The following is a 13,292-nucleotide window of genomic DNA, read 5'->3' as shown; positions in this document are numbered from 1 at the left end:
TGTGGCATCCACATGTGTTAAGGTTTTTATGATATTCTTTCCAGTACAAAAGGGAAACATAACCAGCATTTCTGGGTCTTGTTGCTAAGTAAGTCTCTGGGTTCAAGTCTACATAATGGTTTCCACAAGACATTATGCAGGATTTCCATTCTAGCCAATATTAAAGATGAAATGATCCAGTAGTGTTCTTAGAAGACTCCAGTTTAAACTTCAGATTAATATGGATATTTCTGGAAATTCCCTGCCAATGAATTACATCCCAGTTTAATGATTTCACAGCCCTGTTATATAATAAAATCAGAGTTAGCAAAACAAACATGGACTTCATCAAGATAATGCAGTTACACAACGCTACGAGTAGAACATCAACCAACGCTAGCACAAGCTCACAAAAGCTAACTGGTCTTGTTAAACACTGACCTTTTTGAATATGTCCTCACTGTTGATTGGCTTTAATCTGACTATTGGTATAAGTCCGTCGTTTCATTGTACAATCCGTGTGGTTACCTGTGATCTTAATTTTCACACGGTGCAACGTAGCAAATGCTTTCCGTTTTGTCAGAGCTGTGATATCAACGTTCACGAGTCCGATGACCTCCTCATGATGCAGCTCCAGTGAAAGCCCAACAGATATTAGTGCCCTTTTTTCGGGATCCATCTTCACACACACCTGTGGCTGGTTGCTAAATTGGTAAAAAATCCAGCAGCTGGCACGTCTGGAAATGCACCACCAGCAGTCAAGGAAAGAAATTGCAGTTTTAGGCTTACACTTGCTCACATCATACAACTCTGGTTGGGTACATGTGATGTGCACGTATAAAAAAACCAACGACTCAAAATATTAGCGAGCCACTTTACCTTTTTCCATTTAGCATTATGTTGTACTGGTTCGCAATCATTGTGACCAAGCAATACCACCTTGACTCCAGATGTTTGTATCTGCATCTTCTTCCTCCTGGAGACTCGCCCTCACCTTTTTGTCTTCCTCCGTGTATGCGAAAGATTCCCTGTCTTCATTGTCGCATTTTGCGATGCAAATGGCGTGCCTGTAATTTGCCTCTCTCCAGGTCTCATTTAAAAGTAGCAACATGCCAAAAATTCAACAAACTTTGCAGATGCAGAAGCGAAAGCTGTTGGTAAGGTCATGGCCCAGATGTCTTTTGACAAGACAGAAAGAAAGTGGACGTGAAAGGAACTCGTGAGAGTGATGTTGACATGTAAGTGACCAGAACAAGTTGTCATCGTGTCACCTGCGGCATTTGCTCATTTGGGCCCCATTAGTTACAAATCCTGGCAGCATTTGTGACAAATATGGAGCTCATTATAGCCCCAACCTATGTAGGCCAAAATGGACGATGTTGACGGAGGCGCTCGCAAATTAGGACAACGTGGTGGACAACATGTGACCAGAATTAAAACCAAAAGGCAAAAAGGTATGGGATACCCTCGCTAATAGTGGTAAAAGCACCAAGGCCTGAAGGCAAAGCTCTCAGTTGCACAAGTTGATTTATGTTGCAACCTTTAGTCACAAGTTTGTGTAGTGACTGGGATGATAAGATCCAAGGATACGAGCTGCTGAAATGAGAAATCCTTGGCAGGGTATTGTGCAACTACTCTGGGACAAGGTGAGCGACTCTGATATACATGAAAAAAAAGGTGGTCGTGTCTCTGTGGACACATTCTGGGGGATGAGTATAGCTTAATGTACACGTGTAATGCTCAATGGGGCCTCCAGGTCAGGAAGGCCTCGGGTTCATGCAGGAGTTTGTGGATACTGCTTTGAAAGGAAAAGAAAAGACGATATTAAAAACAATCTTACATCTAATATTTTGTGAAGTCCACGTTTACTACTGTATGTGTGAAACATGTATCAACAGGAAATAGATAAAATAAATGGAGCTCTCAGGTTAGAACACTCCAGTGAGCACACTATCCCCATAGCCTGACCATCTGCTTATTGCAGGCATTTTGCTGTAATGACTCTTCAGTCTCCTGAGCTGTGACCTCAGAGATGGCGAGGAGAGGAGAGCAATCAAAGCACATTCAGTCCTGCTACAGTCGTTTTGGCCTCTCTTAAAAAGCTATCACACGGTGCAGCTGTAAACATTTCGCTCCTCGGCACTCCTGAGACGTGCAGTCAAAGAGGATAGCAGCTATCAGTCTCTTTCACAGAGGAAGCCCCGGTGAATGCTGCTCCGAAAAGCTGAATACGGCTGAGAGGGGGACAACACACACAGCATTCATTTTGGTGAACAAAACAAACCAAAAAACTCGAAGAAGAGTGTACTGAAGGCTGCACTCCAGAATTCCCTCAATCTCTGTTATTGATGTGCAATACGCATGCAATTCATGTTTTTATGTGCAAGAATAGCACGCCAACAGCGTCTTTTGTTCCTTTCAAAGGGCACACAAAGTAACAAAGGAGCAATCGTTTCAAGTCTTTTTGTAATGAATAGGCTACTGGATTGAGTGTATATCTGCTATTTCAGTGAGAACTATTTATAGTCAGCTGATGTGTGCACAGTGAGCCCTTTATCCACATTGTCAGCTGTCTGTATATCTCCTTGACACACAGAGAAAATTTGGATTAAATTCACAGCATAACTGCTAAACAAACAGGTCTTGCAGTTTCCAGAGCATGTGCAAAAGCAATGTGATGTCATTGGATAACATCGCCCTCATGTGGACATTTCTTTGGCTTCTTTTAGGCAGAAAAGGCCCACTCCGAAAAGATCAGCTATGTAGAAAAACACAAGTGTGCTTCTTTGTTATAGTGGTTTAGGAAAAGCAACACACACCCCGGCTTTATTACTATTTTTAAAAAGAGTGTCCCTCCCTCACAGGGGGGCTATTTCTGAACCATGAAACGAAACACGAGAAGACGGCAACAAACACACTCACACACCAGGGATATTGCAGAGGAAGAAAAAGATCTAAAACGCTGAGGTCCAAAGCGTTTCGTTTTGAATCGATCAGTTAGCTTATGAGCGTTGAGTGATCCGAGGTGCCGGAGACGGACGAGGTCCACGACAGATTAATGCAGATTTCCTTTGGGCTGAAGCTCCTTATACGCTCGCCAGCAGCTGTTGTCGGACGTGTGCGTGTGTGTGTGTGAGCGCATGCGTCTCTGCACTCTGCTGTTCTTCTGATCACACAACTTGGTCTGGTAAGGCAACAACTCAGTTTATTGCTGAGAATATACGGAATCCACTCATACTAATCCTGAAAAGTTCAAATAGGTTTAGAGGTAAAAGCCTTTAAATGCCAAATGGGCTGTGAATGCCTGCTGCAGACTAATATGTAATATTCCAATGCCATTTGTTAATTTAACTGCTACTATCCAAAAAAATATGCAATCCAAATGTTTGAAATTGTATACATGTAGGTGATGAAGCCTGTGTATCTCCACAGGAAACCGCAGTCACAATGACTCTCCAGTGGACTGCTGTGGCTTTGTTCCTCTACGCAGAGATAGCGGTCAACCTGATATTGTGTATTCCCTTCATATCAGCACGGAGGTACGGCAATTTAACTCGCAAACCCAAAACATGGTCAAGTGGCCTATTTTTTTTGAACCAATAAAAAAAAAAAAAAGTCAATTTCAAGAGTGTGATTGTAAATAGGAAAAATCTAAATAGATACTTCTCACCAATTGAAGCAGAGTGCATGCATGCCCTTTAAGGATATATCTACTGTGTATTATGGTACTCTCACAAAGGCCTTTTTACCTTTGTTGTAGATGGCGCTCAGTTTTCAGCTGGAGAATATGGAACTGGTTATCTCCATATTGGAACAAATGCTTTTTCACCATGATCATGGTTCTTATTGTTCTCTTCCTCGGTAAGCGGCCTGCTGCGGCTGACGTTGAACAACGCTGACAGCATGTTGTCCATCTAGCTGATCCATGCCATCCAGCTCATTCTGCCCCCCTTCTGCCCCCTCTCAGATGCTGTCCGCGAGGTGCACAAGTACTCAGGGCCTGAACCCATGCAGGACGCCAAGGTGAACCCAAACGTGTACGACAACGTGCACATGAAGCTGTTCAGAGCCCAGAGGAACCTCTACATATCTGGCTTCTCTCTCTTCCTCTGGCTGTTAGTGTTTTCCCTTCCGCATTCAATCAGCCTCACGGGACGCGCTCAGTCAAACACAAACGTCACCGTTTCCACACAACTGTCCGCTTCACTTTCTGAGGCCCCCCCCTCCCCCCTGCCTTCTCTTCTCCTGCCGCTCATCTTTTGCTGTCCTCCGTCACAGCATCATGCGTCGGATTGTCACTCTGCTGAACCAGCTCGCTGTCACGGTGGAGAACAGCGCGGGCCTTCAGGCTCAGATGGACGGGGCCGTCAAGGCAGCCAAGCGGCATCAGGACGACAACTTGAGGCTCACAAAAGTTAGTTGGTAATCAGAGTAAAAAAGGCGTGTTTGGGAATAATTATGAGCGGCACTTTGTGTACTGTTTCTGTGATTTCTATTCTGCACGCGGCCTTTTGTCTGCTGTTGGTAATTTAAGGAGAATGTCTTGTGCTCAGGCTCTCCTGGATGAGGGGAAATCCTTGTCAGTAGAGAAACAGCAACTGAAGCTAGAAGCCGAGAAGCTGGCAGATCAAGTGAAGGTTGCTGAAGAGGGTGAGTAATCATCACTTCCTCCATACAGGTAGAAAACCTTTTTTACATTTTTTTTTTTTTTAAATAGGGCTATTTATGGATGAATAACTTGTGTGTGTGCAGCTGTGCGCAAGTCTCATGCTGAAGTGGAGGCCATGAGGAGGCAGGCCAAAGGTTTGGCCCAAGAGTATGACCGACTACTGAGCGAACATAATCAGCTCCAGGTACAGTGCGTACGTACACACACACGTATGTATGCAAATATCAACTCACATTAAGGCCATCATACTATGTTAGTAATGTACTATAATTATACTATTACTGGAGTGTATTGGAGTTTGAAATCTTGTTCTTGATCCACAGAATCTCCAGAGTCCGACAGACAAAAAGGATCAGTAACCACGGCAACACAGTGACAATTGTTTCCAGATTCCACCTCTTTACATCCTTCTTTCTTTTCTCACGACTCTAACACTGTGCGCCGTGTGCCGGGGGCCACCATTTCTATTAATCTAAACTGAGTCAACTTTTTATTTGATGGGAATAAACAAACAGTAGGCTGTATCCAATAAACATGATAATGTAAAGTTATCACGTCCTTAAAACATCTACTTACTAGAAGATATGCCATTCATTTAAACAATGTATTTGTGCATGCTGCATAATAAATGTGTAAGACATGATTTACTTTGATTAATGATTGACTAATGATTAATACATGATGTAACCCGCGTAGCGTCCGTAGGATATTTAGATTGTTATTATCTAGGCCCTTTGGGAGAGGTTAGATGATAAGAATCGACACACAAAGGAAATGAAGCCACTGAAAGTCTTGTGATGTTTGATTCAGAATTTTATAACAAAAGCTCATTACTTTCAAAGTCAGGTCTTATTCTGCATCCTACTATTCCTCCATTTGAGGCATGTTGTATTGAAAATAGAAATAGCAATATTACTAAAATACAAACTAGATTTTCTGATACGGCAGGAAGTGTCATCTTATCACCTTTCCACGTATCGCTGTGTGTGTAATAAGTCGAGTGACTCAACGAGGGTGGGGGGGGGCTGACAAGCAGCATGAAGCCAGGTGTTCCCCCAAGAGAGATGACAAAGGAGCTGCCCGGTAAAATAAGGGGAGATTGTGTCACAGCTGCCTCTGTATTGAAGCCGGCCCATCGTGGCCGTTAGGTTGCCTCGTTTCAGCAAGAGAAAATACACGGCTAACAAAGCTGAGGGGCGGATAAAACACCCACGGCAATGCAAATAAAAGCTCATCTGCTCCTCTGTTGGTATCCTGGGCTTGATGGGAAAGAATCACAGAAACCGGGCCGATTTGTTAAGCTGTTAGAGGACAGTTCAAGAGAAACGTGGCTGAGGTGTGAAGGCAGGCTCCAGTGGAGGAGGAGCATCCAGCCAGGCAGGGGGACACGTAGGTGATGCTTGTCAGGACGCGGGTGCGAGGGCAAGGAGGGAGGACTCAGACGCGGAGTAGTGTTGAAAAATAAAAGGACTTTAATAGTCAAAACTCAAAATCACTCCAACCAAAAAAGGAGAAGGAGAAAACAAAACAGACCAAAACCAGGGACCTGGACTTGAAACCACGGACTTACTTGACACATGAACGGTCGACATGTAATGACGCCACACAAGACAAGAGACTCACAAGGCTTAAATACACAAGGGAGGTACAGGTGATTGGACACAGGTGGAAACGATCAGGCACGGCAGACAATCACAAGGGAAGACAGGACAAGGCAGGAAGTGAAGTTACCCAGGAACACAAGAGACATGAAAACTACAAAATAAGACAAGAAGCAGACCCAAACCGTGACAATGCTGTTCTCTCCGCACACCAGATTCCACTCTCTCTTTCGGCAAAGGGAGAACAAGTTGTACCAATTTTTTGTAGAATTTCCCTAAATTCTTCTCAATGTAACCTTATTATAGTATTTTTTTTTCTCCCTTGTTTATCCTACTCTACACATATAAACAGACACATAAAGTGTAACCGGAGATCACATACCGGGTCTATGAGAAAGTGATGGCTGCCACCTTGGAGTTCTCACAGCCCGTGGCTAAACTAATGAGAGACAGGAAGTAACCCAGAAACGAGGTCCCAAAGGCGAATATAGCTGCTCCCATGACACCAAGCCTGCACTTCTTCATGAAAACCCCTCCAGAGAACATACCAAGGGCCACAGCTGGGATGCTGATTGTGGCTTGCCAAGCCGCAGAATACAACAGAGCAGTCAGGAAAAGACCGGAATGAACAACATCAGACAGTGACATCGCTCCCTAAAACAGATCAAAGAAAAAAAAAGCACTTATTCATATGAAAGTACCCTTATGCATATTTCATGTAAAGTGTTCTGCAGCCATGTTGTGAAAGATGGAAATGACCTGAGTTGGTAGAGAGGATAGAAATGCATTCCTCATCATGCAACACCCTCTTCACTCATTCTGTGATGAGGGTGAAATCTCTATCATTTCAATACAATTTACGTAATTGCTTTTTATTTTAAATAAATGCAAAACTGTTTTTAGTGCACCTGGCCTCCATATGGAAGCCCGTAGTGTTGATCAGTGCTTTATGGTTTGTAGGTGAGAGATAAGAGTTGAACTGAATGATGGTTTAGCAAAAAAAGTGATGTCCAAAGAGTTTCCAAGGAGAGTGTCAACAGTTACACAACATTTGACTAAGAAATAACTAACATTTTGAAATTCTTACGGAAAAATTAAGTTATTTAAATAGTTGGGATGAAGTAGAAATGAAAGAATATAGTGGGTCAATGAAGGAAATAATACTGAACATCAACAATTTCCCACATTATAACTTGCTGTGACTATAATCGTACCTTTGGCCATCTGATGTAAACCAGCCGGCTGCTCAGGTCTGATCTTGTTCTCCACAGTTGGGGAATCTTTGATAAAACTTGTTTGGTGTAATATGAGGGTGATGGTACCAGAGGTCAAGTATCCCCCCCACTATGCCCCCACCCAGAGAAACGCCTGAGTTTAGACCAAATTCTCCCGACTTGTATTGTACTTGCAGCAGCTTCACAATCAGGTTTCATCATTCGACAGGAGCTACCTTTCTCTAATTCCTTCCCTCCAGCAAGCTTTAACACCGTTGTGTACAAAAGCCAGTTTCTAAATCCGACTCTCCACGGAGGAGCGCCAATGCCTTTCTGCAGTGTGAACAAATTATTATCAACTCACTAAGCGGAACATTGTCTTTTAATCAGTCATATCTCATTAGTGAGACGATGGTTCACTCACCCGTGTCCACATATCCAACGTCAACGTGCACACAGCAAAGTCAGGACCTATGATACAGTTTGGACTCTCACAATAAAGAACAAAGACATATATTTTTATTAGGGCCGGGACTCGATTAATTAATCTAATAAATTAGAGGCTTTGGAATTAATTAATAGAAATTAATCGCATTTTAATTGCATAAATATTTGACTTGTAAATTTTTTCACACAAACTATACTCATTTACATAAATGACAACCTTAAAACTGTAAAAATAAGGCTGTTATCGGAATAGCTTTTATTCACCTGTATCTTTTGCACCATATTTATGCACACTTTTAACTTGTTTTTAAGAAAACTATTTACATCCTGATGTCTGAGTGAATTTTGTGCCAGGGCTACATTAAGTTTCATAATAAAAATAAACACGACACAGACAAGGGAATACCACAGAAATTATAGTCTTGTAATTCAATGTATTCACATTACAACATCCACATGGTTCAGTTTGTGACAACTTCTAATGATCTTCAAATATATTCACTGTATGATACATAATACCAATATAGGCACTTCCAGTAAGTCTGGCAATATTGAAGCTACAGTATAGTGTCTAAATTACAAAATGGTAAAAATAAATAATGTATATCTAAAAGAGTTTTTGTATTTTTAAAATTTCTCTACTGTACAGCAAATATGTATATTGTACAAAATGGAGCGTCAACCTGCAAGAAAATGATTTTACTTTCACAAATACTGTGTATTTGGACATATTCTTCCTTGTGTAAGTATTAGTACATGTGATAAGTGCAAGGTACTAGTGAGAAGAAAACAATTATTAAATCATGTGTCAACTATATAAAAATACTCATCTCATTTTGTTTTACATAATTGTAAAGCTTGTTTGGTTCCCATGGTTACAATTATGCTTAATGTGTGAATAAGTATATGACAATGAAGCAAAACCATTCCAGACACAAAAAAAAATACACGATTAAAACTGATATACTGTATCAGTTCAAACTCAAATATGGACTTGTGTGACAGCGGACAGAAGCATCACTAAAAATGAGAGCGACCACCAACAAACTAACACTGTGGACAGAATCTCATCACCTCTCGAGGTGAGAGAGACGTGTGATGAATCACCGCGGTAACCAGTGAGGATCCCTGATCCCAACACGCGGCAGGTCAAAGAGGAAGCACAAAGGAAAAATATGCTAGTGGACCTTCCACATCAACGGAAGATTCATCTGAGGAGAATTGAAGAATTACTTTCTGCGTCACTTTACCCTTCATTATTTCACCACCCCTACTTGATAGTAAGCCTCTACTCAACAGTAAACACAGGCAAAATAAATCACATTAGAGAGGCCGATGGAAAAATCAATACATACAGACATAAATGATCTTGCTCTTTTTCTCTCTCTCTCTCTCACACACACATACATACACACACACACACACACATACACACACAATGTTTTTACATTCACAAAGCAGGAGGATTAAACAGTTTAAGTTGATGTAGTCATATATATATTCAAATCTGGACCACTTTAGAGAAGGAGTCTGTGTTGTATTTAATTGCTTACGTTTATAACATGGGTTTTCATCAGGTTTTTCGAAATGCCGACTGAACCGTGTTAATTGTCTATGGAATGATGATTATAGCTCATTGGGGATGAATTACAGCAACAAAAGAGGAAACAGGAGGAATTTTGTATTTGAGATACAATGAACACAAGATCACAAGAAACCACAAAAAAAAAAAAAAAAGAAGTTCACCGGCTGCCTCGAGTTTGATCTGATTCTCTGTCTAATGCCTTTCTAACCACTGGCTCAACCAATTATATTCAACTTGTTTTGGCCTAAAAGCTGCACTTCCTGAGTTTGTCCTCCTCCCCCTTTGCACCGTAGCAGAGAGCAGCGTCAGGGCAGCAGTCAACACGCCGCCGCGGATCTAGCGTGTCGTTCCAATGGCGCCACACAAGGGCCTTTTTTTTCATGTCCAGCACACACGGGTCGACCCGTGTGCCGCGTTACCTTTTATAGTTTACAAGAAATGTGATTGTTTAGGAAAGATGTGGTACCGTTTGAGATGGGACACCGGCGCACATCAGACTGAAGTGTGCATGTAGGTCATCAGAGGTCAACGGGAGCCGCGGTGGATAATTCACAACACGTTGCCTCACTGTTGACCTGCCAATTGGGCGTGGAGCACTTTACTGGTTCGAGTCAAGATCTGCTCGGGGTCCCTCAAACACTTATTCTCCGTCAATGTGAATTATTGAAGCAAAGTGGGGAATTCTTCAGAGACATTTAGCATTTTACTCAAGCTACGGTGCAGTTGGTTATTTAATTGTTTTACCTTGTTGGCTTTTTCTTGGTGGAAAGTAGGGGATGTCATGCAACTTCAAGTCAGTAAAATTATTTAAAAGTTTTATATACAAGTCATGTTTTTAGAAACCATGTTTTCATTGATTTCACCAATTAAATGTCTAGGGTGACGATTCCTACAACAAACCTACTCATTTCCTTTCTTTTTCATAATCACAGTGATCCTGAAGCAATGAGAAAACAACAAGATTTGCATTTTAGATGGACAATCATCTCTGAATATAATAACACTACGCTACTAATGCAATTATTCCACCATAAAAAAGTGAAGGGACACAACATTTAAGAGCCAAATGTTGGGATGACTTTACATGGACTGAGTATCAGTGACGGGACATTGGTTAAAAAATCCAAATAAAAAAACTAGATAACAAATGAAATAAGACGTATTGCTGCCATCCCCATCATTACTAAAAATGCAACTTTTACTGCGATGCATTTCTCCTTATTAAGAGCAATATTTTCAACTGGCTTCAGACATTTTCAGTATTTAGCCGTCAGCTTTGCACCAACACACTTTTATCAACCCTTGGACTTCTCAGATTTGACTCATCTGATTGGGCTTTCACTTGCAGAAGAACTCTAGATAGTTTGCTCTTAGCTCCGGGAGAATCAACGTCTCCTGGTGCCAGGAGAAGAATTCACCCGGATGCCCCGCGTTTGGATGTAAATATGTTACAATAGTCAAAGAGGTTGTAGCATAAAGGCTCTAAGCCTTTGATGAACAAAACTAGCTTTCTATCCCTGCATGTTTGTAACTGTAACTGTTCTCACAGGTGGTACAGATGTCTACTTTGAATTTCAACAGTTGAGTGTTTCCTGAGGGTTAAAGGTCAGCATCATTTGCAGGTTTTTAAATAATGAAAACCAGTAAATAAAGACTGTGATACAGCACACTGGGTCCAAACACATAGTCAGAGAGTACAAAATTGCACAAAAAAAGATACAGTAAGACAGTGTATTAATTAATCTATATGGCCACCTACAAAGAACTTGGTAGGATTTTACATCCCATTTATTTGAGGGACTTTTGTTGAATAGATCATGCTTTCTGGTTCTTTGTGTCATAAGAATGCAGTTGTTTGTTCCTTAACACTTTGGTAGTATTATTGTATGCTCCGTGTACCGTCTTCCCTTTTTGGTTTTCATATTGAGCACAGATTCATTTCCAACATCCCTCTGTTGCCTTGTCTACTGGACTACATTTGAGACTGTTAACCCTGTTATAAGCGCTATATTCAGCTCTGGGCTGGAGACCAGAGATGGCAGAAATAATCTGCTGAATTCATCCATGTCCTCTGCAGAAGTATTGTGCATTTGAGCGCACTAATTTAAACATGCAGACACACGCAAGCACATAAATACAGAGTGTAAGGAGCCTCGGGTCCTACTATAATGTAATATTGCTCCCCCAAGTTGTATAAAGTAGTTAACCTGGCAACCAATGTAAGACACAAAAGTGCTATCATTTGATTTCGTATGCTAAATTCTATGGTTGGGTGATTTATTTTGGCGGAAGTTGAAAGGAATAAAAAGATCACCACAATGTTCCTCATTTGATTGGCTCCCTTTATAATCCCTATATAGAAAAAGAAAACATATTATGGCCCACGTGAGACCTCGAAAACTCTTGCTAAAATTGAAACACAAGTACAAGTAACTTTGATGTCTATATATTGCATTCAGAAAATAATTATATATAAATTGGCAGCAAATGTCTGCAGTCCTGTGTTACCACATTGGGTTGAGGTCTGTGCAAGCAGTTTTCCTCTTCTCTTGACAGTAGCAAAAGAGTCAGTATCCCAAAGTACACAAATAATCCTGTATTGCAAAATGAAAAGCTCCTTTAACTGTTTGGTGAAACAAGATATTTAGATAAATTGTGTAAAGCAAAAATGTTCCCACCCTGTTGTTTTTTTTTCTTTTTCTGTATAGGCACACATTTCCCAAACATCTACAGTGTTGTGTCTAAGTGAAGTGCTGGCGAAGACAGGAGTCAGTTTATAGGAAAACAAGAAATACTTCTTCACGTCCTTGCCCCGTCCGGTGCCGCATGGCCAGCAGGCTGTTTCACTGTGGCTCCTCCTCGGCTAGTTCCACTGGAGTTTGAGAGTCCTCCTGTGGAGAAACCGGCCACTCGGATTCCTCCTCCCCCCCCTCCTCCGGATCTTCTCCTTCTACTAGCTCCTCTCGGCTGCCTGGCTCCTCTTCCTCCTCGTGAATAGCCAGGATTGGCTCGGCTACATTGTTTAAATGGACAGATTCTGCGCCTTGGTCCTGTTGCTGGGCCTCCTCTGCGATCACCTTCTTCCACATCTCGTGGTTCTCCAGAAGGTGGTAGGTGATCTGGCAGAAGACTTTCCTTCTGTTCTTGGATGTTCCTTTCTCTGGAAAAGAAGTAGATTAAATGATTTGATTAAAATCACTTCCTGTTCCTCACTACTTCCGCTTTAAAGCTTTGCACCACAACGTCGTTCTTACGTGATGCTTCTGAGCTGGTGGACGTGTCCTCCTCTGCAGTGTCCTCTTCATCATCCTCCTCGTTCTCAGCACTCTCCGGCTCCTCCTCTTCCTCCTCCTCCTCCTCCGGGTTGGGCTCCACCCATCGTCCAGGAATGAGGCTGGCTGAGTTGTAGGAGTTGCACAGCGGTCCCACAATGTGTGTGATGAAGGATTCCTGGAGCTTGGCCAGCTGCGGGGCTGCTCGGTCCATGAAGGGGCTGATCGGTAGGCCTTGGCTGGACTCCTCATCGCCCTACGTAAAGCACGGCCCACGTTACTGATGCACCTTCTAATATGCTAGAGGACTGAGGCATTCAGGCCCGAGCTGCATGCGTAGGAAAGATTGAGGCAGAGTACGAACGGGACATTTGGTGCCAATTGAATCAGAAGTCAAAGGAAAGAAAAAAGGGGACGCTTTAAAGTTCCATCCTGTTCCTGTTATGAAGTGGATCTAATGGCTGTATAAATTGAGTGATTATTGAATTATCAAAATGCCCAAACCATGGAAACGTGCAGCCAGTC

The 13,292-nt window shown here is 42.0% G+C and overlaps 2 protein-coding genes across 3 annotated transcripts in view; one reads left to right on the top strand and one right to left on the bottom strand.

Annotated features, from left to right (window-relative positions):
• The first annotated feature begins 2,880 nt into the window (after nt 1–2,880).
• LOC119196198 (B-cell receptor-associated protein 29-like) lies at nt 2,881–5,285 on the top strand. Its single transcript, XM_037451716.2, has 8 exons — nt 2,881–3,166; nt 3,412–3,518; nt 3,740–3,840; nt 3,947–4,094; nt 4,258–4,393; nt 4,533–4,629; nt 4,732–4,832; nt 4,972–5,285. Exons 2-8 carry the CDS (start codon nt 3,427–3,429, stop codon nt 5,005–5,007), a joined length of 711 nt encoding a protein of 236 aa, XP_037307613.2. The 5' UTR covers nt 2,881–3,166; nt 3,412–3,426; the 3' UTR covers nt 5,008–5,285.
• Nucleotides 5,286–8,313: 3,028 nt separating this feature from the next.
• The window catches only part of LOC119196044 (cGMP-inhibited 3',5'-cyclic phosphodiesterase 3A-like), a 55,726-nt gene continuing 50,747 nt past the window's right edge, over nt 8,314–13,292 (bottom strand). For both annotated transcript variants that reach the window (XM_062562943.1, XM_037451415.2), the window contains exons 13-14: nt 12,750–13,023; nt 8,314–12,655 (exon numbers count right to left, since the gene is read on the bottom strand). In XM_062562943.1, the coding sequence (XP_062418927.1) occupies nt 12,339–12,655; nt 12,750–13,023 (591 nt within the window). In that variant the 3' untranslated portion in view covers nt 8,314–12,338. The remainder of the gene's footprint in view (nt 12,656–12,749; nt 13,024–13,292) is intronic.

The sequence above is a fragment of the Pungitius pungitius genome, chromosome 6 (assembly GCF_949316345.1).
Source record: "Pungitius pungitius chromosome 6, fPunPun2.1, whole genome shotgun sequence".
Classification (NCBI taxonomy): Eukaryota; Metazoa; Chordata; class Actinopteri; order Perciformes; family Gasterosteidae; genus Pungitius; species Pungitius pungitius.
This window is presented reverse-complemented; position numbering and strand designations above follow the sequence as displayed.